This window comes from Leguminivora glycinivorella, chromosome 1 (assembly GCF_023078275.1).
Source record: "Leguminivora glycinivorella isolate SPB_JAAS2020 chromosome 1, LegGlyc_1.1, whole genome shotgun sequence".
In the NCBI taxonomy this organism is placed as follows: Eukaryota; Metazoa; Arthropoda; class Insecta; order Lepidoptera; family Tortricidae; genus Leguminivora; species Leguminivora glycinivorella.
The window spans coordinates 16,184,500-16,209,761 of NC_062971.1; the positions used below are offsets into that span (position 1 = coordinate 16,184,500).

Consider the following 25,262-nt stretch of genomic DNA (forward strand, 5'->3'; position numbering starts at 1 on the left):
CTTACCTAGCTTGATTCGGCGCTGTTTAAAGGTCTTGGCGAAGTGTTCCAGCTCCTCCAGGTCAGCGGTGTCGTCAGCGGCGGGCTCGAGCGCGCGCGGCTTGTGCGCGTGCGCGTGCAGGGGCGTGTGCGCGTGCGCATGCGCGTGGAGCGGCGAGCGCGCGCGCCCGGAGCCCGGCGTCATGGGCGTCAGGAACGCGCCGGCGCCTGGTGGCGTACGGCGAGGACTTGGCGATCGACCTTCTGGTGAAACATAGGCGTATTAACATTTATATGATCGAGGTTTAAATTATGATGACGGCAAGTCTGTATCATTTAATATTACCTTTGTAGTACATAGTTACATACTGATATTATATTAACAAACATAGCTAAAACAATTCCAAGGGGTAAGGGGTCCTTGGTGTACTACTTTGTCATACGCATGTTGAGACAGAATGATATCTCCTAAACCAGGTGACGTAAACAATAAAAAAAAGCAAAACGCTATAGAAATTACTTGACTTCAATGGTTTAAGTAGGTACTCAGAAGTGCTTTTCACTGTGAGAGCCGCCATTGTAACTCTAAAGAGCCAAATGCGGAGCGATAGCCGCGGTTTACTGACACTTGTAATAAGCATAACTGGCGATCTAGCACAGCTTGCGTTTCGCGCCCGAGTCCATACTTCAAGTCACGTTCGAATCGCGGTAAGGGCATTTATTCGTGTGGGGTTCCCTTTATCTTGCAGAATATCGATTGTTCGAAATACATTTGGCATAGCAGCTTTCCCAGAAACATTTTTACCCGAATGATACTTTTGCATAATTGTACAAATAGCATAACTGTCATATCGCATGTCATTCATTTGGCAGAATTCTGGATAGCAGAATACTAATATTGTCGATTTTAATATAGAAGAATTGTATATAGTATACATTACATTTCACCGAATTAGTATTTTGCAGCATTTTATGTCGCATAATACCTACTCATGTTGCTGACTGTAATTTTATTTTGCACCGAATAGACGATCCGCCGAATTTATTTTGACATGTTGCCAGAAATGTAGATTAGGTTAGAATCCAGACAAAATACTCACACGACACAGAAATGTTATATGTCACAGAGTCGGTTTAGGTGCGACGACGAGCGAAGCGAGGAGGAGCGTGTTAGGTTGACAGTGAGTAAACCAGAAACTCCTTTTTTAATGTAAAAAATAAATAAAACATAAGACAATTGTGCGAAATGACAGAATGCCAAGTCAATAGAATGCGACACAATTTTCGACAAAACAATTAATCGATTATACGACTATTATACTATTTACCATTATGCCATTATTACTCTGCTTTAAATAATTCTGCAAAATGACAGTATGCCAAGAAATTTATGCAAAAAGTCATTCTGCGAAAAGAGGATTCTGCCAAGCGTTGTTATGCGAAGGTAAAATATGACAAAGAAAATTATGCAAGATAATGGTAATCCATTCATGTGATGAGCACAGATATTTGTTCCTGAGCCATGGATGTTTTCTATGTATATAAGTATGTATTTATCTATTTAAGTATGTATATCGTCGCTTAGCATCCATAGTACAAGCTTTGCTTAGTTTGGGGCTAAGTTGATCTGTGTAAGGTGTCCCCAATATTTATTTATTATTTATCTATGGATTTGCGCGAGAGATTGCAAGTTGAGCTAAACCGGCTGGTGGAGCAATGTCGCACCTGTGTGTTTGTGTAGCAAGTCGGGGGTGTTACCGTGCAGGTCGAGGGTGCGGTCGGCGAGGTGCGCGTGCGCGGCGTGCGCGCCGGCCGCCGCGCGCGCTTGCAGCTGCTGCAGCTGCTGCGCCGCCGCCTGGGCTACCGCTTGCTGGACCTGCAACGCGACGTACATAGGGTTTAAGATATGTTTAATGGGCCATTTTTTTCAAAGTTGTCCACCCCAATTTTTTTTGGATTTGGAAATTCTTATGTGTTTTCCACTCAGAATCGCAAGTTCTTTCAATCCTAATAGGAGAAAAAAAGTGTCCCAAGGTTTTTTCCCATTCCGTTACCATTTTTTCATACATTTTATATGGCGGTAACGGAATGGAAGGTTCCAAAAAATGTATGGAAATCTTGGGACATTTTTTTTCTCCTATCAGGATCGAAAGAGCTCTCGATTCTGAGTATGAATCGCGTAAAAAATACCCATGTTATAAAAAAAGTGGGGTGGACAACTTTGAAAAAAAAAAAAAACGGCCCTAATAGACGTTTGGCACCTCTTATAAACTTCTGTTAAAATTGATTTAAAACAAACAAACGACAAATGGGGCAAACGACACAACGGAGCCACGCTGTGACGTCATCGCCCAAATCAATTGTTTAATTTAATTTTTATTGTTCTCTTTATTTTCTCTCTTTTTTGTTATCTAAGTTTCGTGACGCATTGGTTTTACTGTAATGTCACGTAAACATGTTTTTACTAATAAATAAATAAAACCGGAATTACCATGATGGATAGGAAAGTTTATGAATTGTTGTCGTTTCGAAATGAAGTTCAGTCGTGGATTAAACATAAATTGCTACCAACTAGTAAAAAAGATGTTAAATTTTAGAGACATTTGGATGGCATATTTTTTCATTTATTTTGTAAAGATACTGGTTATTAAAACAAGCGATATACCTAATCGCTTTCCTTGATGAACTCCGTAACTATTAAGCTCGATTAAAAAGTTTTATTCGATTATTCAATATGTATATAATCACGGATTGGTAAAAGATAGGCTGTGTAAATGTGATGTACCTACTCGAGTATGTAACAGTCAGTCAAATTTTACTAAAAGCACACCGCGGACTTCTTTATCGACCTCCAAAATTAAGTGATGTGACGACAGAGCATTGTGACAGTAAACTTGTAGGTACATACCTGTGTGTGTAACAGGAGCGAATGCGCGCCGTGCTGTGTGAGGAGGAGGTGCTGGAGCTGCGCCAGCGCAGAGCCCGCGCCGCTGCCGCCCTGTCGAGAACATACTGTGTTAATGGTGTTAGAAAATATTGCAAGAGGATTCTGGTAAATGGGATCTTCTTCACGCCATCAAACCCGCCGGAACACCGAAAACGGTAGTAAAATTTTATAAAGTATACTTTTTTTTTGTACATTATTGAGTACAGTCAACAACACAGCTGTGAATACAGACAAAGTGCCAAATATATGTATACACACCTTTCTGTACAGGTAATAAAGTTCTGTATACATATTTTTGGCACTTTGTCTGTATTCACAGCTGTGTTGTTGACTGTACACAGTGAACACCGTTTGGTCTCAAGTACATCATCAGTAGCATGCCAGTAATTTATTTTCTGAAGTTTCTCAACGTATGAACGTCATCCGTGGACTCGCCATAGATACCTATACGGTCAACTGGGGTGACTTTAAAACGCAGGGGCTACTTTGAAAATTTAGTTTTAAAGTCATACTGTAAGTAAATTCGGGATTTTCTATGGTACATTTACAAGAGTATTTATTGATTTAACTAGTTATATGAACAGTTTCAGTAAATAATGAATAATGTTAATTTTAAAGCCGTTCAAATACCATCAAAGTAACCCCAAAATTTCCTAAAGTCACCCCGGTTGACATAACAAGGAATAGAAAAACAACTCACGAAAACATTCGGCGGCTGCAGCGCGTTGAAGCGGCAGCGGCAATGCGTGCGCGTGGTGGTGCGGGTGTGCGGGAGTGGCGCAGGCGGTTGATATGCCTTTCTTCACCAGTGGCGCGAGTCTTGTAGCCCTTTTAGGCCATAGATATTTAAAAAAAACTTACGAAGACATTGGGCGGCTGCGGCGCGTGCAGAGGCAGCGACAGCGCGTGCGCGTGGTGGTGCGCGTGCGCGGGGTGGTGCGGGTGCGCGGGGTGCGGGAGCGGCGCGGAGGGCGCACGCGGCGGCGACGGGGGCCGCTCGTCGCCGCTCGCCTCGCCCTCACCTTCGCCCTCGCCGCTAGCTGAACCATCTGGAAACAATAACAGGAATATGCACAAGAAATAACATTTTTTTTAAAATTATAAATGGGCTTACTCTTGGCCACAGACTAGCCTACGATTGGCACACCTCGGACACTGGCGATCAAATATGTGAAAGAGGCGCGTTCCTAGCACACAGTCTAAGCTCGTGTAAGTGAACGCGTACCATGCTCGTATGAGTGAAATATGGCAGGTCGGCTGTTCGCGTTTTTGATAGGCGGTAACTGTGAGGCAACCGAGAGGGGGTGGGCGGCACTTTCTGCGGGAAGCAGGAGTGGCCATACTGTACGATAGTACTCTTTATTATACTGTGACATTGGTATGGTAGGTATTCTGTTTTTTAACCGCCTTCCAATGCATTTACGTACGGAACAGTGACATTTGGTGCAGTGGAACTCCTGATAATGGTAAGAATAAGAATGGAACTCCTCAAATCTGAACGGCACACTTATAGCGACTTTGGTATTTTTATAAGAACAGCATGCACTTACGTCCAGAACAGTGACATTTGGTGCAGTGGAACTGCTGATGATGGTCAGAACGGAACTCCTCAAATCTGAACGGCACACTTATAGTGACTTTGGTATTTTTATAAGAACAGCATGTACTTACGTCCAGAACAGTGACATTTGGCGCAGTGGAACTGCTGATGAAGAGTGAGCCGCCCCTGGTTAGAGTTCCGTTCTGATAATCATTCTCATCTGTAAGTACTTCAGAATCATCCAAATTTCAAAATTGGTTCAGAAATGACGGAGATATCGAATAACAAACATTAAAAAATATACAGACGAATTGATAACATAATCCAACATTTGAAAGTATTTAACACCAGAACCCCAAAGGAAGGCGGTTTTTTTTTCTTAAAAATTATTTTAATTTAGTTTTTTTAGTTTATTCTTGTGAGGTAACCACGAAACTCTTGCACATAACGCACGGCACGGAAAATTATAAATCCAATATTAGAACTTATATTGACCGAATTAGAGACACATACTTCCCAGGCTTCTCTTTCAGAGCGCACCACGAAACCTCTCCAACAAACACCATAAGTATGCAAGTTTTTTTTCTTGCACACGTCTGTATTTTTCAGCAATGCAAAAATGGCGTCTGTTGTAACCTCTCCCCGGCATAAACCCCAACTGGTTGTGTGTAGACACTCTCTTCTTTTTTCGAATCCCTATCACTTAACCTAGCTAAAGTACCTACTCGGTTAAACATTTATTGCGTGACATATCTTGGCCCTCGCTTGATTCATGCTGAGCGCTACACCTTGAATAAATAGTTAGGTACTTGTTTTAATTACAATAAATAATTACTGAGTTATAACGCAATGACGACTTGAGTAAAACTGAAGGGTAAGAGGATGCTGATTATTTACAACTTCCAGCACTTACACAGACTTTTCTGCGCAGACCTACTCAGATTCCACCGGAATGTTATTCGTACCATACCAAGGGTCCGTCCGACAAACGCATATTTTGATAACATAACCTTGTAGGTATACTGAGCAACAAATATTTCCTTACACCATTTAACGATTAACCCCCTTATTCATAAACGTACTCTAAAGTTATCAAGCAGATAAAGTTCGTTTGTCCTTTTCTATCACACCGATTGGTCGGAAAGGGACAAACGAACTTTATCGGCTTGATAACTTTAGAGTACGTTTATGAATAATGGGGTAAGTAGATATGCATAAATGATGTCCGTAGACTGCGAATCACATTTAAGACTCATAAATGGGTCTTTGCTGACTAGCATAGCTTGAGAACTCGCGCGCGAGAATATAAGTTGTGCTAAACTGCCCTAAAATATTTATTTTATATTACGGTATTAAGGTTATATATTTAAAATTACGGGCAATTTTCCAAGCCTTGACCATTACTTGTTTCACAGAAGACAACATCATCGACCAAACCGGGCATTTTCGCGAGAAGAATCACCGAAAATATTTTTTCTAAGGTAGGTTAACTTTATGTTTTTCCCCTCACTAGCTCGGAAACACGTGTTTTGTCCTTTAATACCAGCGGGTAAAAACGCATTTTATCCACTAGTGGGTAAAGTAATTTGACCTCGAGTAAAGTCAAATTAACTGCTTTAAAATCGATAAAAGTAGATGAATCTAGTAATAAAGATGATTTACCACCTGTGGAACTACTGGAAGCAGTGATAAACGCATTTTTTTGCGTTGTAGTTTGCTCGCTATAGTGCGGGGAAAAGTTTTGTGTTACACTCGGGTGCAAATGTATTTTACTTCTCGCGTGTTAAAAAACTCGCAAGTTCAGGATTCTATTCTCGAACCACTCGCTTCGCTCGTGGTTCAACTATCTCGTTTTTCAATTCCACACTCGGCGTTAAAATACAATTTTGCCCCCTTGTATAACAAATAACTATTTCCTACTCAGAATCACGAGCCCTTTTGATCTAGGGCAAAAAACAAGAGACAAAAAAATGGTCCCAAAATTTTCTATTAATTTGCATATTTTCCACTTTGTAACCGTTGTACAAAGTGTTTGAAAAATGATTACAAAGTGGAAAAATTAAATTTGGGACGCTTTTTTCCGCCTAGTGGATGGAAAGATCTCGTGATTCTGAGTAGGAAAAACATTAAATTTACGCATTTTGAAAAAAAAGTTTTTAAATCTTTTTTCGGGAAAATGCCCAACCACTACTGACTAGCAACTACTGAAATTCTCATCCTCATGAATATGTACGACTGCCGAGTGGCTGTCACGGGCCCGGGGGCGGGCGGCGCGTGTCGCACGGCCGCATCCGGAAATTGAATGCAAATGTGAACCCTCGGTAGGATTACGCACTTTAAGCGTGAAACGAAGTCAGTGCGTCTCAGTAACATTTTACAAGGTTGGTTCTTGACACCCACATATGTGCGTGTGCACATGAAAACGTCCCACTTTGTCGATTGCTTTAAAGCTGTTTTGTCAGTTGATAACCAGCAAAGTGGGAAGTTTTACTAAACACACTCACAGTATAACAGTTTACATGTTAGGTTATTTTGAAAATGAGATATATTATATGCCGCTGTTTTATGTCAAGGGAGCTCTTTTTCTCACTATTTACTTATTATACAACTCTGCGAATCATAGGTAGGTATTTGATGGACTTAAAATAATTAGTTGTAGTTATAAGAGGAAATGTAGTAGTTAATAAATTATGAATTCATTATATTTTTTATTTAAATCATTTATTTTAGACCATTTCATTGTTTTGCATTATAAATATGTACTATATATAGGTGCATATCGTCACTACTTATAAAAAATCTCGTATCTCACGCTGCTTCTCAAAGTTAAAACGCAGTAAGTCTATATATGCATTCCATACATACTTACTACAATTTTCTTTTCATTGACAGACGAAGATACAAGTTTTTTTAAAAGTAGTGACGATATAATGGTAATAATGATTAGGAAAAATACTTCAAAATTATAGACGATTTGTTGGCAAAATCAATTAATTCACTGATCATTAAACATCTTTCACGCGAGGTTGTCTGTATTGTCTGCATTGTTGTCCCTGATGTCACGTTAAAAATAACTATATGATCATAAAAATCTCATAAGTTCAGTACGTGACCGTAAAGAAAGCGAAAGGGTTCAGCTTCAGCCTTGTCGCGTGCGAAAGGGGTGCGTTTTTTGCCGCGCCTGCGCGCGCGCAGATCCGCCCCGCGCGTGTCGCGCACAAAGACACCGCTAAGATGTACCCGCTAAGATAAATTGCTATTAAAGCTGTGCCATTGTACTTGTGGCGTCAGTGTGCTTTAAATTAAACTTTTGTCAAGGCTGAATAAGAGGCAAATGTGTATCAAATAATGTAACAAGAAGGGTACTACCAAGGGCAGGAGACAAAAATCGGAAAATTATTAAAAAAATAGGTAAGTACATGAATATTTAAAATTATTTAAATTTATTTAGCCCCATAAAGTACATATACCATTTATACTATAATAGTTATTACTATTTATTTAGAAAAAGTCTTTGATTAGAGTTTGAAATGATTCACGGTTAATTTCATACCTTCCCCTCCCTGTGTTTCCCGCGATCATGATGCATGCAATTGCGTCGAAATATCGGGACCTCAATAAAAATCAAAACGGTAATCACGGTTTATATCCCGGTCAATATAAGTCTTAATAAGTCCCCGATTGTACAAATGTACATGAGTACATGATGTGGTATTTTAAGTAGGTACATACCGTGGCTGGGCGGCGGGGAGGGCGATTTGATGAGCTCGCCCGACTCTTCTGAAACAACAAGAAAATAAACAATTATTATTTAATTCCTAAAGCTTTTCATAATTAAAGTGGGTTTATAGATTATAGACGGAGAGTCAGGTTGGCACCTGGAGGCTGGTGGCCTCCACCTGACCCCCCGCGCGCGGGCGCCCCGCACCCCGCGGGGCCCGCATCAGCCGAAGCCACACGACTCCAATTACACCGCACCGGCACCCACGACGCCTCGGATCACATTAAGCCGATTAAATGACGATTTGTACTTCAAATTGCTTTCAGATAAAATTGAAGTCGCTCATCAAAAGCCACTAGGTATTACCTACCGAGCGGTTTAGTACAACTACCTACATCTATTACGAGTATAGTCGGTCGGGGTAGTTTATACTTCCGTAAAGGGAATTAAGTAATTAGTTGGATTAATCGGCTCAGCTGAAGCTGTAGAGGCGCGAGGGACGGATCATTGCCATTCTAATGCGGAGGACGACGCGATAGCACATTCGGGTATCGGGTGTCGCCACAATCTAATTAAACCAACTAAAACTTGATTAATACTCGGGGCCGCTTCACTAGTGGGTATTAGAGCGTAAAGTTACTAATGACTCGATGAGATGCAAATTATGTGGATCATTCGTAGTAAAGCTACGAAATTACTACGGTGAGCGGAATTCGCTACGAACACGGAGCAACTTTACTGTTTTTTTTAAATGATTTAATAATGTATCTACTTAAAAGGCTAATATAACTACACTGATGTCAGAATGACATGGAATAACATTATTTTATACATAATATTGCAAGTGTACGCTAGGATTGTCCTGTTAGATATAAATTTTAAAATATTATAATCGTAATTCTGTCGTTGCCTGTGTGGTGACGTGGAAGGAGTTTCTTCCCGTGGGTGTCGTAGAAGGCGACTGTGGGATATGGGTTAAATTGTGGCGTAGGCGAGAGGCTGGCAACCTGTCACTGCAATGTCTCAGTTTAATTTTCTTTCAACCCCTTACTTGCCAAGAGTGGCACTGAAGCTTTAGTAGTTTCATGTGCTCTGCCTACCCCTTTATGGGATACAGGCGAGATTGTATGTATGTATGTATGTATGTATGTATGTATAATCGTAATTTTGAATAACTATTTTAGGTGTTAATGTTACATTACATCTATGTATTTCGTATAATGCCACTTCGTGTCTTAAATTTCGAGTTCAAATTATTTTGTACAATTTCTCGCTGGAAGTCTGAATACATTTAAGAAGACATTTTCTTTTTTCACACAGCAAAAAATCGCAGCACCGAAATGCATGTAACACAAAGAATCAGATTCAATCGTAGCTTTTTATTACTGTATTGAATGTCGTGCGATATTTTTTACGCAGCGATTATAATACATGCATTAAGTAGCGCAGGGATGAACTGCGTGGGAGCCGTATACCTGCGAGGGGCCATCCCGCGCACTTTATAGCGCAGGGTGCGGGGGACCCGGCGAAGGGATTTGCGAACTACATCAAGACATTACTCAGTAACAAAAGGGTATCAAAAGTAGATACAGACGTCTCGCGGGTCAAATCACGGTTTTTTGCGTAAAAACGACAAATGTCTATTTTTTATGGTAAGGATTAAGAATCCTTTTTGATACATTCGTATGTAGGAGCATAATGAAAACGTCGCGGAACTAATTCTATGTTGGTTTATTTTTTAAAGTATCTTTGCAAAAAATGAACCGATGTCTATCAAACGTCTTATTACGAGTATTGTTTGCATTTTCTGTTTCCGCAACTCGGTTCGGTATTGTAGTTTTGTATTCAATAATAAAAATCATCTTAGTAAATTCAATGTGACGGAAAATTTTACATACTAGTAAATAAATACATAAGTGTAGGTATACATAACATAATACTTTCTTTTAGCATCGTTGGCGGCTCAAAGTTTCACTTGGTTGCGCAATTCAATGATCAAAGTCCAACATTACGTTTCTTAATTATTAATTCAATAATCACTTTGGTCAACAATGTTAATCCACCGAGTCGATTAAGGTTTATTTTGAGATAATATGATATGTCGTTATAGTCATTAGTCCAATAGGGCCTGATATTTTCTAGTTCATGTGGCTAAAAATATTAGCAAAAACTATATATGATAATATTGATGATACTCGTACTTCGTGTTGCTTTAAATGTTTCCTACGAGTACCTATAAAGAACTGCCTTTGTTGTTGTGTTACAGTAATTATTCCAGTACTGCAAGGAAAAAATAGATAAAGAACATTTCCTGCAGATCAATTTTAACTACTTATTTAAATGGGAAGTAATTAAATGATCAGCTGTTTTTAAAACTGATTCGCAAAAAAAATAGCTATTAAATCATTTGGTCAGCATACAAAAAATTTTGCTGGCTATAAATAAAAATGGATCTACAACTCTTGATCAGCAAAAAAATCACAAACGGACAACGTTATAACCAATATCGATCTGCTTTTGTTATAATTTATCTGCTTAATAAATGGTTGAGCTGCAAAATAATTAGTTGGTCAGCAACATTTAAAAATCGGTGGGCAGAAAAAACATGGCCGTGAGCAGTTTAATTGAAGGTATGCCTATTAAGGCATTGGTAATCTAATATAATAAAGTTGGTGGCGTTTGGTTTGAAAAATCGGCAAAGTTGTAACCGGAGTGAAATTAGTCCACGTCACACGAGCAGCCAATCCTGTGCGTGCATTTCATTCTAAGATTATTGTTGTTTACGTTACGTGTTTGTTAGTGATTTTTATTTTGTTTTGGTACTTTTAAAGGTGTTATTGGCGATTTGTATGGGGAATTTCAACGGAACCCGAATTTTCATACAATGAATTTTGCGGAATACTTTTTGATGGCAATTTCAAATCAAACAAAATTTTGTCAGTAATTTTAGACACTTAAGGTATATTTTCAATGTCTCAATTTCTTAAAAAAATGTACCATTAGAAAAATATAAGTCATTTTAATACTCGAACCGACAGCACATGAAAAGGCCAGTTTTCAGGGCTTTATTCTGAATACAGAACATTAAAAAGTTACAATTATTTTTATTTTAAATCATAGTTTATTAAGTGCATTGTTAAAATAAAAAACAATATCCCGAAGTTACTACTGAAATAAATAAAATAGAATCAGACCTATATCTTTGAACAAAAACGCCAATTTCATAGATAATGACCTAATATATCATGTCCAGCACATAATTATTATTGTACCCATTTTACAAATGGGCAGTAAGTTTTTTAAAGAACAAAACTTAAAAAAAAAAAAAAATAATAATTTGCCGATCAGGAAAAGATAAGTTAGGCTGGTAAAAGGTAAATTTGCTGATCAACTGATTTTTTAGCGAACCAATGTTAGCGGATCAGTTCAATTGTAATCCAAACTGAAATAAATCGCTTACCCGCAGGTTGCTTAAAGAAATCTGATTTAAGGCTGATAGCTTACTGCCGCTTAACACTTTCGAAACCGGGCTCTACGCGGCGCTACGACATTTTCGCTAATCAAACCCATGTCACGCTTCTACCGGTGTAAAAAAAGTTTTTTTTGAGTAGCTCAGTATGACATTAATTGTGAACTAGTTTAAAAATACTTTCTGACCTTCAGTTGCTAACCAACTGTCCAATTTTGCTGACCAAATATATATTTTTGCTTACAAAAAAGGAATATTCTGCAGATCGATTAAATGACACCCTATTTAAATTAAGGTACAGCAGGGTAATTCTTGACTGGGGGGCAAATGTAACTAGTCCATTTTTTCCATGTTTTACAATGTTTGCATAATTAGATAGAGTTTCTACCGGTTATATATGGTAGGCGTGTTTAGTGGATACAGAGTAGAACTCAACATCATAGTGTAATAATGGAAAAAATGGATCAGTTACAATTGCCCCCCAGTCGAGATTAGCCCCGTTGTACCTTACACATACTTATAATATTAGATAGATACCCCATATTAAGTAATAAAATAATATAGGTATTTATTTTTTAAACCAAGACAATTTTGATATCTATGAAATTGTGTTGTCAACTGTAGATGTTTGCTGGTAACAAACAGCTTATAGGAACCTTACTCATCGCCACAATTCAATAATAAACTCAGAAAGCTTAGAAATAATTATTAGGTTGACTCGATTTGTACCACAGAGTTCATTTTCAGAGAAACGAAAACTTTTTTTTAATTAATATAAATGGGCTTATTCTTGGCCACCGTCTAGCCAAAGGCAAAGACGTGGCCTACGATGGAGTGAGCTCGCCCAGAAGATGCCTTAAAAAGTACCTTAAATAGAAACTACTATCAATAGTTAAACTGTTTTTTCTCTCTACAATTACAAGTTACGCTACTTATACTTTTAAGTTTCTAAGTGTATACATACAAGTTTCTAAGTAGGTATATGTATAGGGTGAGGTGAAGCAATGTGAGTGAGGTGTTGCACTCACACTACAATCCAGTCATTATGAATATGTAAAATCATGTAGATACATAAATGCAATTACTTTCAAGGTAAAAACCCTTACCTGATGCTTACCGATTAAATAAATGATTTATTACTAGTACTTAATTATGATGTATTTAAGTATTTATACATTTCAGTATCGCATTAAACTGCTGTTTTTTTGAGGTCACTAAGTAATTAGATAACATTTGCATAATTTATAAAAAACAAATGTCATTAAGATGAAAGTTGCATGCTAAGGTTGCGCTTACATTATGAAGTGTTTACCTCTCCCAAGTTCCCGTGTACAGATGTTTGTATTGTACATGTTCTAAAATCTTCGAAAAAGCTTCTAAATTCAAAAACAAAACAATTGCCTCTGGGTCTTTACAGGCTACAGAGATTAGATGAAAACGTTAGTATGTACTTAATGCTCTAAGGGCCACTTGCACCAACGAAAATGGAGGGTTAACCCGGAGGTTAACCCACCATTTTATATGGAATTTGACAGATGACAGCCCACTAACCCTGAGTTAAGTGGTTGGTGCAAGTGGGCCTAAAGGGTTCAATAAGTTTGGTGTAGTGCAGGTGCAGGCCCCGTAGCCGAATGGCATTTCTACAACGCGAAACGAAAACGGAAAAGGTAGTCTGGCTCTGTCGCGCCAATACGCAAGAGCGATAGAGATAGATATCTACGAGCGTTTCGTTTCGTGAGTGTTTGTGCATTCGTCTACGCACGCAGGTTAAAAAGGTGCAATTTTTACTGATCAAGATTACTTGTACCTAACTTTGGAACATTGAAAGGGTATTACTTATGCTAAAATAAATGAAAGACTCAGCGTTATTATACAATTATAGTTTTTATGATATCGAAAATGTAACATACAAATAGGGTCACAAAATTGAATCTTTACGAGCATTCCAAGAGCAAACGGACCAGTTGATTTGAGTAGGTAGTTATAGTATAAAAAGTAATCAAAGAAGAAAAAAGTAATCAAAGAAGAAAAAATATACTATTGTTTAATAGGGCAGGTTAATACGTCAATTAACATTGTGTGGAGTTGTTTTGACAACAATTAATTAAGGTCTAATCGCTGATTGAGTCAGCGTTGATGACATGCATTGGTTTTATCCATTACCGTCGCGGAAGTGGCTCTAATGTGATTCCGTGTTAGTCTTAGTTCAGCATTGTGACAATTGATCAATAATTAATTACATGCTGTTATGTACTTATAAAAGAAAAATATAAATAAATAATCGCGATTGAACTGTAAATTCTTGGGGTCCCGAAGCATCTGTTTGGTGTAACTGGTGACCAAAGGCCTGGAAACTTCGTCGCACCACGTATAAGCATTGTGATACAGTGAGGAAATGCCGCCAGTATCGTCGGCACAATGCAAAGGCTTATTTTTTATTTCAGCCAGCTACTGAGATCATCACTTAGCGTAATTTTCAATACCTATGTATGTAATTTTCTTATGTTAAAGGTAATACAATTGAATATTTTTTTTGTGTCATTGCGAATAAATAATTGAAATTTCTATTATATATTTTTACTAAGTAATATACTCATACTCATACTCATTTATTTATAATATACGTCACAATTGATTTAGGTACATAATTATTATATGGTATATTAAAATTAAAATTATTATATTAGTATTCGTAGTTTGATATGTCGAAATATGGTAATACATTTTTAAATTACATTAAGGACCATTGAGCATTATATAATATTAGAATAAAATGGATACAATGTTTTGTGAATGTTAATTAAAAATTTAAAAGATGTAGAATTCATTCATGTCATAAAAAGCGTGGGTGATAAGCCATTTTTTTAACGCTCGTCTCGTGTGAATTGGTTCGAAGATTCTATACAGGTAATGTCTTTGGGAAGTTTGTTAAAAATCTTGGGACCTTGTACCTGCATAGTCTTGGAAGACTTAGTCAGACGGCAACTGGGGAGGAGTAGGCGTTCTTTGCTTCCTAGACGGGTTCGTGTTAGCTTGCTTGTATTAAATGTGTGTCTGTATGTGTGTACGTGTTTGGCGATGTTAAATGTATTGTGATATGAGTGTTAAAATGTTATTGCTTATAAAAAGTTGTTTAGCTGGTGATTATTCTTATCGCCCGTTTTTGTAAAATAAACACTCGATGCCATTCCGCTGCTGTTCCCCACAGTTCAAGGCCGTAGCACATGGTGGAGTGGAATAGGGAGAAGTAGCTGGAGCGTAGTTGCTTCTGAGGTAGCACGTGAGCGAGCCTTCCCAGTGCAAAACACGCCCCTGAGAGCTTGCCACATGTGACGTCTATGTGCTTGTCCCACTTAAGCGAAGAGTCCAGAATGACACCGAGAAATTTTGTGTTGTGTACTTGTCCGATGTTTGCGTCATCTATGCGAATGTTTAGAGGTTTCGGAGGCTTTCCTCCCAGATTTATGTGCAAGAGTTGAGTTTTAGCTAGGTTTAAGACTAGCCCCATACAACCATTTCAGTCGCAAAATCTTCAAATCAGTAACTAACTGTCAAATGTGACATAACGCGTGGTAACGGCGTGCAAACAATGCGACCGTATTGATACAATAACAAAATGTAGTCGTCGTGTGCACTCGTTACGGTAACAAAATGTGTACGAATTTGTGGCTGTCAATGTCACTGTCAGAATGACTTTTAACGACACTTTATTAGTCGACATTTGCACACATAACGGTAACAACATGTGGACGAATTTGTGGCTGTCATTGTCACTGTCAGAACGGTTTCTGACAGTGACATTGACAGAATTTGTACACACATGTGTAGGTCTGATTACCGAACTGCTCCTAAACCACTGTATCCGCAAATGACAATCTGAAATACGAAGGTTTCTCAAACTGTCTTGTGAAGTTGTGGACTGGTTACTTTGAATCATTTAAATATGAGCGAATTAAATAATAATAAACGACGACGACCATTTAAGCACTCTTTGACATTTTATAGAAATGTGGGAAAGTTAAGAAAAGTGCAGAATGATAATACAAATAGATAAGCACTTTATAGTTATTATTATTGTTTGTTATAGTGGGCCTTTGTGTGTCACGTCGACCAAGAGAGATCTATTGTGACGGCCCTTTGTGGTTATATATCCTTACTTATGCCCGTTGAATCCAGGAAATTCCAGATTCTTTGGGCTGTAAGGTCTTGTACCTCATAGGGTTGCAGTACCTGCCGCCCTAAGTAGATACTTCTCTTTGACATTAGTGGACCGCAGGAACAAAGGATGTGCATTGCAGTCTCCTCCGTTTCCTGGCAGAACCTGCATGTCGCCTCTTGTTTCAACCCCAATTGGAACATGTGTTTGTTCAGCTTGCAGTGTCCAGTCAATATTCTGGATACCGCGCAGATTTTGTGTCTTTTGAGCCCTATGAGCTCTTTAGCATATCTGCTGTTGAACGGTTTTATTAGGGCTTTCGAGTGTTCTTGTCCTCTCACGAACTTCCACCCATCGATTGCCCTTCTTTTTTCCAGGTTATTTAGCAGAGAATATGCTTCTCGTTTTGTGATTCCACAAAACGGTTCGGGGCCGATCAGGGGTGTGTCTGCGCCCTTTCTAGCAAGTTCGTCTGCTTCGTCGTTTCCGGTAATGTCGGAGTGCCCTGGTACCCATCTAAGTGTGACTTTGTTGGAGTTGGCCAGTGCGTTTAGGTTTGTTTTACAGTTCTGGACTAGCTTTGAGTTGGACTCTAGAGAATCTAGTGCCAGCAGAGCAGCTTGGCTGTCTGAGTTGATGTAGATATGTTGGTGTCTTAGGTTTCTATCCAGGTTAATCTCCACGCATCTGTTAATGGCGAAGACTTCTGCCTGGAAGATTGAGGCCTGTCTGCCCATGCTGACGCTGGCCCTGAGCTTGGGTCTCTCACCATAGATCCCACATCCTACATCATTTCCTTTTTTGGAACCATCCGTGTACCATATGTGGCTTCCCTCTTCGACGTACATTTGGTCGTTAGTCCATTTGTCTCGAGGAGGTATTTCCACCGTGTACAGTTTGGTAAAGTTGCACTCTGTGTATGTGTCATCGGTGGGCATGCTAAGTGTTTTATTTGCAAATACCCAGGCCTTGAGTTTGGCTAGTGCTTGGGAGCGCCATTTTGGCCTATTTAGAGTGCATATCCTGTAGACACACTGCTTGGACTCCTTTTGCACTTGCAGGGGAGTGGTAAAATGTCAAGCAGTGCATCGAGGGCCGCCCCCGGTGTCGAGGAGAAGGCACCTGTTGCTGTAATGCAAGCAGTGCGTTGCAGGCTGTTTAAAGCTTGTATTGCTGTCGTTTGGTTGGTTTTGTCCCACCATACTGCGGAGGCGTAGGTGATTATGGGCCTCACTACCGCTGTATATAACCACATAGCAATGTTGGGTCTTAAGCCCCATCTTGCTCCTGCCATTCGACAGCATGACCACAGGGCCATCTTTGCTTTTTGAGTGATGTTTCTCAGGTGAGGGTTCCAAGTCAGCTTTTGGTCGAAAGTGACCCCTAGATACTTGACCTCGACCGAGAATGGTATTATTTGTCCATTCAGTTTTGGTTCTTTTAGTTTTCCGAGGTCCCGTTTCCTTGTAAATGGAACGATTACTGTCTTGCTCGGATTAATGGACAAATCATTTTCTTTACACCATTTGATTATTGTGTTAAGAGCTCCTTGCATTAGATTTGATAATGTAGATAGACAGGGGCCTTTTATAATTATCACAAGGTCGTCGGCGTATCCTTGTGTGTCATAATGTTGGCCTGACAGTATTGCAAGAAGTTGGTCCACTGCTAGGGTCCATAGTAACGGAGACAAGACGCCTCCTTGCGGGCACCCTTTAGTGGTATGAAACTCATGCTCTACCGGGTTTAACGTCAGAGTTGCTACCCTGTTTGAGAGCATGCTGTGAACCCATCTGGTGGTGGTTTCGTCTACACCCTTTGATTTCATACCATTAAGTATGGTTTCTGTGGGCGTGTTGTCGAAAGCACCTTCTACATCAAGGAACGCACATAGAGCGGTTTGCTTGTCCTCTAGGGTTGACTGCACCTTGTCTACCAGGTCGAGTAGGGCAGTCTCCGTGGATTTTCCCTTTTGGTAAGCATGTTGGTTAACACTCAGCGGTCTATCCGCCAGGTATGCCGTCCTAATGTGCTGATCAATGATTCTTTCCATCGTTTTAAGTAGGAACGATGTTAGACTGATCGGTCTGAAGGATTTGGGCTGTGAGTAGTCCTTTTTCCCTGCTTTTGGTATAAAAAGTACCTTGACCTTAGTCCATTGATCTGGTATTATTCCCATTGCAAAACTTGCTCTGAATATTCTGGCCAGATGCGGGAGGAGGAGTTCTTGTCCGTGCTGCAGTAGCGCTGGGAACACTCCATCCATTCCTGCTGACTTAAATGGCTGGAACTTTCTAAGTGCCCATTTAATTTTGTTTGGTCTAAAAATGTTAGTTGCCAAATTCCAGTCTATATTTCGTGCCCTGTGTATTTGAATATTCCTTTGGGCGCATAATAGCTTGTTACTGGTTGTATACGAACCGGGGAAGTGTGTGGTTCTTAGTACTTCTAAGGTTTCCTCCTTTGTGTTCGTAAATGTGCCATCTGGTTTCCTAAGAAGACCGAGATAGTTTGTTGGTGCCTTGGAGAGTATCTTGTGGATTCTCGCTCCTTTATGAGTTTGGGCGATCTCCTCACAGAATTTCCTCCAGGACTTCCTTTTTGCTTTCCTGATTTGTTTGTTATATTCAGTCAGAGCTTTACCATACCTTTTCCATTCCTCTGGCGTGGTCGAGTGATTGAATATGCGACGTGTAGATCTACGGAGGTTTTCTAGTTTTTTGTTCCACCACGTCGTTTTCCTGTTGCAGGTAGTAAATAGTAGCAAATAGGTAGTAAATGCTGATGGTACTCCAACATCGATCTGCCACTTTGGTCAGTCATTCTGATGCACACGATTTTTGTCATATTTTTGAAACATATGGTTCAAAAGTTAGAGGGGGGGGGGACGCACTTTTTTTTTCTTTAGGAGCGATTATTTCCGAAAATATTAATATTATCAAAAGACGATCTGAGTTAACCCTTATTCATTTTTAAATACCTATCCAACAATATATCACACGTTGGGGTTGAAATGAAAAAAAATATCAGCCCCCACTTTACATGTACGGGGGGGTACCGTAATAAAACATTTTTTTCCATTTTTTTATTTTTGAACTTTGTTGGCGTGATTAATATACATATTGGTACCAAATTTCAGCTTTCTAGTGCTAACGGTTACTGAGATTATCCGCGGACGGACGGACGGACGGACGGACGGACGGACGGATGGACGGACGGACGGACGGACAGACAGACATGGCGAAACTATAAGGGTTCCTAGTTGACTATGGAACCCTAAAAAGAGGGGGTAAATGGCTACATTCATATGTAAACGTTGTACAAATATGTAAATGTGGTATATAAACAATAAATGTGTATATATTAAACTTTAATTTAGAAGTTCTTTTACACTCTTGTCATTCATTTATGAACCACCTTATAGGTATTATAAGGGTTATTTTGTACCTAGTGTAATTCTGTTATCGTGTCCATTGATATCGTTTGAATAATTATATTACAAAAAATATATAATCAGGTGTTACGGTTCACATAAGGTGGACACCATTTTTTTTTTAAATTATTAATAGTTAGTTTAGATGCCTACTTATATAAAAATATTTTAAACGTTATCATTACCTATATGATTTCTGGTTGAAGAAGTAGTTTACAACAGTTAAGAAGATAAACTGAACACTAGATTTATGGTGTTTATAGGCTTTTGTTGCTGTTCTTGTTTCAATAAGAGGACTAATACGTGTATAATCCACAAAAACAAAATAGGAAAAAAATCGGAACCTAAAGATACATCTTACCTTGAATACAAATCCATTAAATTGTTTCTATAAACGGGAGCTGGGTGTTTACTGACAGGATCATTGTCTTAGTATAATGTTACTAGTATATATAGGATAATTGCCTGAAGAGTTACCTGGATTATCGAGAGAGATTTGAAATCTAAATATAAATTTTAATATGAAATCCGAATCGTATGGGAGCCTTCCTAAAGTAAATATTTGCTGAGTACAGTACTCACGGTAAGAGCAGTATCCGCGCGAGGCGGCGCGCACGCAGGCGGACAGCACCATGGCCGGGAGGGCAGCAACAGCGCGCAGCGGGAAAACTCGGCAACGACGCGGCACAGTGTACAAGTAAGGTCCCAGTGAGTAAGGCACGAGAGCGGCCGAGCTAGCGCGGCGCGGGTCGGGCGGCGTCTGAGCCGAGCGCCGCGCGCCGCGCACCACTACCCCGCCGCGCACCGCTCACCCCTCAACTCGCAACCGTCGAATTAAAAATTGAACTTTTTTGTTAGAATCCGTTTCTTTTTTTCCGCCCTTAGTGAATTTTTTTCGCGCGTCCTCGCCATTATTTCGATTACCTGAGATGATTTTTTTCGCTTTCGCCGAACGATCCACGTTTAAAAGCTGTTTAATTTTTTTGGGAAAGGGGAGACGGCGGGTTGCGGCGATGCGCGAATTCCGATATCGGGTTCGAGTCGGGAGGAAAAAACTCGGCGGATGCTCGCGCGCATGGTTGTGGTAGAACAAGCTTTTAATGAGCTCCCGAATGTTCTTAGATATAACAATCTTGCGCAACAGATTATAATTATGTAAAAAATAAAATAATTATGTATATATGTAGGAAGGAGTGAAACAGACACTTAAATCAACTTTAACGACTCCCATTTTGAATTTGAAGAACACGTATTTGACTAGATTACTTTTAACTCGTCCATTAGGTATAGAACACCTTACTCAAAAGGCTCGTGTATGTATTTTATCGTAATCACTGATTAAGCTCGATGATCGTAGTGGTTAGGTAATTTAATAAATAATAATGGTGCGATGTAACGCCTTGCCACATAAAAGAATACAACAAAAATATATTTTTTGGTTGTTTTAGATAATTTTGATGGGTAGCTTTAAAATTAAAACTTACGAAGAAGTTAGGTACTACGATTACCTTGTAATAACATTATCAAAATGCAAAACAACGTATAAAATAAATACCGTCTGAACCCGCGCTGAGACTAAAAATTATACTTAATTTATTATGCGTACTATGCTTAATATTGTACTAAAATTCAATGTAAAGTTAAATGAGCATTTCTTTTTTTTTTGCCAATAAAAAAATTTTGATTGTTTTTGGGAATTTTAGGTCAATTGTACTCAGAATCACGAGTACTTTCAATCTCACTGGGAGACAAAAAGTGTCCCAGAATTTCCATACATTTTTGTTACTTTCCTCTTTTGTTACCCCATACAACATGTACGAAAAATGGTAACAAAATAAGAAAAAAATCGTATGGGACAATTTTTTTAACTACTAGGATTGAAAAAGCTAGTAATTCTGAGTAGAAATAGCATTTTTTTTTTCAAAAATATCACACTTCATAAAAGTGGCAAAAAAAAAAGAAATGCTCAAATCATAATTGAATATGAAAGCTTGTTAAGAATGGTACTACGGCGTAGCGTCGTAGCGAGCGGTCAGCGCGACGTAGCCATCGTAGCGCTAAGGGTGGCCTGCAGGCGTAGCCGAATGGCAATCGTCGACGCCAGACGCCGACAGAAATGCAGTCTGGCTCTGTCGCGCCAATACGCAGAGCTTTAAAGATAGATAGCTACGAAACAGATATTATCGTGAGCGTTTGTGCATTTGGCTACATACCCTGAGCGGACGCGGATTTCTATATTTGCGCACCTTATTGCGTATCCACGGGTCACCCCAGGGGTGAGAGGGGGGGCGCAAATGCGCTGTTTACACGGGGTCATAAAAAGTGCATCATATTTGTGCGGGGGCGATGGACCGCTGTGATTCAACACTCTTCATTATTAATGTATTGGCTTGGAGATTGTTTTCAACAAGTGGGTGGTTTTGTATTTCTATTGATATTTTACTTATTACTTGATAACAATCATAAAATTGTTCACCATAATACATAAGGACTGTATCGTTAAGTATAAGGACAAAACAAACCTCGTCTAAATGTTGACATGTGCATAATTTGTATTATTATGTTCCGAGAGTATGATCTGAAGGTATTGGTAAGCACTATTTGATATAAGAAGGTCTGATATTTTTTTTATTTTAGGGACTTTATGGTACTTTCATTAAGGTCTAGCAAATAAATTTCGGACAACCCCTATCTCGCTTAATTTGAGAATATTTCAATGACTCTTTGTACGATTTCAACAAACAAAGGTTAATATGCTGCCAAAATATATTCTTTAAGAGTCCTCTTCATGGTTTTCCAATTGGGTACTTGTAGAATAAATGCGGTGAATTTATATAAATTAATAAAACGCAATTTTGGGCAACGTTCCGGATTGCCGTAAATTTTTGATGCGAGCAGGATGAGAGAAACAGATAAAAAAATTAGCCATAGGCCAAAGTCTAATTGACATTCATGGTGTTTGAACAGTGCCTAAACCAGATCAATATAAACAGTGTATGATAGTCAAATTCGACATCAAAGTCGGAGTTAGAGTAAGCACCATGCCACATTCTCTAAATGGCCGCCATACACAGATCCTGAACTTTATTTTTTTTAAATAACAGTGGCTAGAATATGTCCAGATATTCTGCTTTGTGGATCATGTGTCGTTGAGGTTCGCACCGTACAATTTTTTTTCGCAATAGTATCGTCTTTTACGCACTTTGTGAATTTTCTAGTAGCATTTGTCCGGAATCGTAATTGGTACTCGGGAGGATTAAGTCAATACTGTCTAAACCATATGCTTTACGTCGAGCTTCTAGGACAAAATGTGTACCTTATTATGTGCCTTATTAAGCTCATGTCTTGTTATAAGAAAAAAATCTAATAGCAAATAAATACGGCTACTCAAAGTTGTCTTCATACTTAACGATACAGTCTTATTGACTATATCCACACATGTTGATTATATATGTAGGATACTACTATTAGGAAGGATATCCCCACGGTAGTTTTTTATTTTTTTACCGCACTAGGAAATCAACCTCTACAGGACATGTGTAAACGATAGCGCTATCTATCGATATATCGCGGCATCAAAATAAATAATAAAAAAATCGTATTTTAAATTTCAAGTTTTAACGTACCATACGTTAATTACAGGGACTTATACACCGTGTTTTTTTTTTGTTTTCCGTTAAATTCGACACTCAGTTAGGTTCATCATCAGGAACCACCCTGTATATCGCTTTTTTTGTTAAATTTAAATAAATAATAAATAAACGATTTTTTTGTTAAATTCGTTTCCATACATAATAAATGTCACATGTCAAAACAAATAACATTAGGAAGTGGTAAGGGATGCCATAAACGTTTTCAGTAAATTTTTTTTTATAATTCGATAACCGAAATTGAGTTCTTAACTCTTACGGTTATCAAATTATAAAAAAAGTTTCTTAGAGAAATTGATTGTATTTGACGCTCCCTTAATTGAAATTGACTCTATATATTGTAGGTATTGGCGCAATATCTCAAATTTAATTAATGGGTGATACATAAATATGCATAAAAATTAAACCAGTTTTTACATACATAAATGTGTACCTATTTTAAATACTGCTCTTTAAGCTGTAATTGTGTTTGGCTGCGTCCCACGCCGCGCCCTACAACACGCGAGATTACCGCCGCGGCCGCCATGTTGTCCGATTTGCATCCCCGGGAAGGGTTGCCCGCGCGCAGGCTGCCCGTGAAATTACACATCAGCCGCGACGTTTAATATAGATGATTTACGACTTTTATGACTCGTGCCAAACTTAATGTGATTTTTAGTTGAGATTAATTCAAAATGTGAACTTGGGGTCTAAAATAGTCCAATCGTTACATGCGTTAAATTAAATAACGGAATTTTTATCTTTCGATTTGACGTTTGTTTCATGACTCATGAATCATGAGAGACTAACTACTCATTTATTAGCTATAAATTTTCCAAATTATAAAGTTTATGGTATCTTGTTTATGGCCGTGAAAGCTTTAACAAACATATACATCTACATTTATAGTTATGTGTATATAATTGTACGTTCTTTTCGTCTTGGTTTTATGTATGTAAATTAGTTTTTGGAGAGACATATTTCAAAATATAAGCAGTTTAACCTAAGTGTTTTATCGCCACTGGCGACATGTTTCGAACATGTCGGAGGTCTTTTCTCAGGCAAAGGCATAATTTGATAAAATTAAGACAGTGTCACAACTACTGAGAGTACAAATCACCATTTTAACCTACAGCTAATTATACATTTATTATTTTATCTGTACCTAATTCAAATTTATTTTACAGTAGTCAGACCAGCCATTGCACACTGTAAAACATAAAAGACGTTCAGCAACTACCGTTAATGAGGGCTAGAACAGTGTCGCCCGGTGCGGGGCGCGGGGTGCGAGGGTGGAGGCGCTGATTGCGAGATGCGGCGCTAATCAATAGCCACTGCAGCTGCACACATGCACACACACGTGTGTGTCTACTACGTAGTAGTGGAAAGATATAGGCACCTGACGCGGAACAATAGAGGACCCGAGAATCATTCGATGTGTTTCTGAACTTTCTGATACTACAGTAGCTTGTCTGTATTGTCTGTGCCAAAACTGATGTTTACTAAACTTCTGATATCTTACGTTTAGACCTTTACAAAATTCACTAACACTGACTTCATACCGGAATCACATTTAAATTAAGTATTAAGTCGGTTGACATTCGTGCGTGCTTAGACTTAGATAAAATCATCTAGACTCAGTAATTTCAAAACTTTTGCTACCATAAATGTTCATCAATGAAAGATTTCATTATTATTATCAAGTGTCTGATACGGAGAGACGGCCATACGAACGACCGCTAAGTGATATTATACTAATATAGTGACATTATAATACTAGATTTGATATGTATCTAAGTTATCACCTTCATATCTCTTATTCTCAGCTAGCTAATGCTAAATTAAACGTTTTTCTATTAAGAATGAAATACCATACCAGCAGGACTCCCACAAAGACCGTATTCATATTGAATCGCCAACAGATTTCCCGAAATTAGTTAGTGGGGCCCCTCGCACGCGGAATACCAAATGGAATTTCCATTGAGTTTTAGAATTTCTCGGGAAAATGGGTTGGAGGGTCCATTATCGCGCCTGTTTATGTTCTCCACAATGCTATCGCGGACAGACGGACCGGCAGACGGCGGCGGGGGTGAGGGCACGAGGAAAAGGGGAGGAGATCATAGATTATTCAGTTCAATTGTGTATTAGCGGAGGGCAATTCGTATTAATAAGATTGAAAGGGAGGGCTGCGCTCGGGTGCGAAATTTCTTAAAATGTTTAAGTAGATTTAAATTCAAAAGACGGATTATTTATAGTTTTGGTTTGTCCTGTTGTTATCAGCGATGAACATTTAATCATATTGAAACATTAAAAATAAAAACTACCTAATAACAAAGGTAGGTACGGAATGCAAACATTTCTGAATTAAAAAGTAATCGTTATTTTTATT

General features: G+C 38.8%; 1 protein-coding gene across 6 annotated transcripts in view; it reads right to left on the reverse strand.

The window, feature by feature from the left end:
* LOC125242604 (protein nubbin-like) overlaps window positions 1–25,262 on the reverse strand; it is a 234,184-nt gene that overhangs the window by 1,080 nt on the left and 207,842 nt on the right. For 2 of the 6 annotated variants that reach the window (XM_048151402.1, XM_048151431.1), the window contains 5 exons: window positions 8,198–8,245; window positions 3,787–3,974; window positions 2,887–2,976; window positions 1,704–1,854; window positions 6–242 (listed from right to left, as the gene is read on the reverse strand). In XM_048151402.1, coding sequence (XP_048007359.1) covers window positions 6–242; window positions 1,704–1,854; window positions 2,887–2,976; window positions 3,787–3,974; window positions 8,198–8,245 — 714 coding nt within the window. Of the gene's footprint in view, window positions 1–5; window positions 243–1,703; window positions 1,855–2,886; window positions 2,977–3,786; window positions 3,975–8,197; window positions 8,246–19,826; window positions 19,947–25,262 lie in introns of those variants that run through there. The other 4 variants (XM_048151441.1, XM_048151426.1, XM_048151418.1 and 1 more) reach the window with 4 other exon arrangements.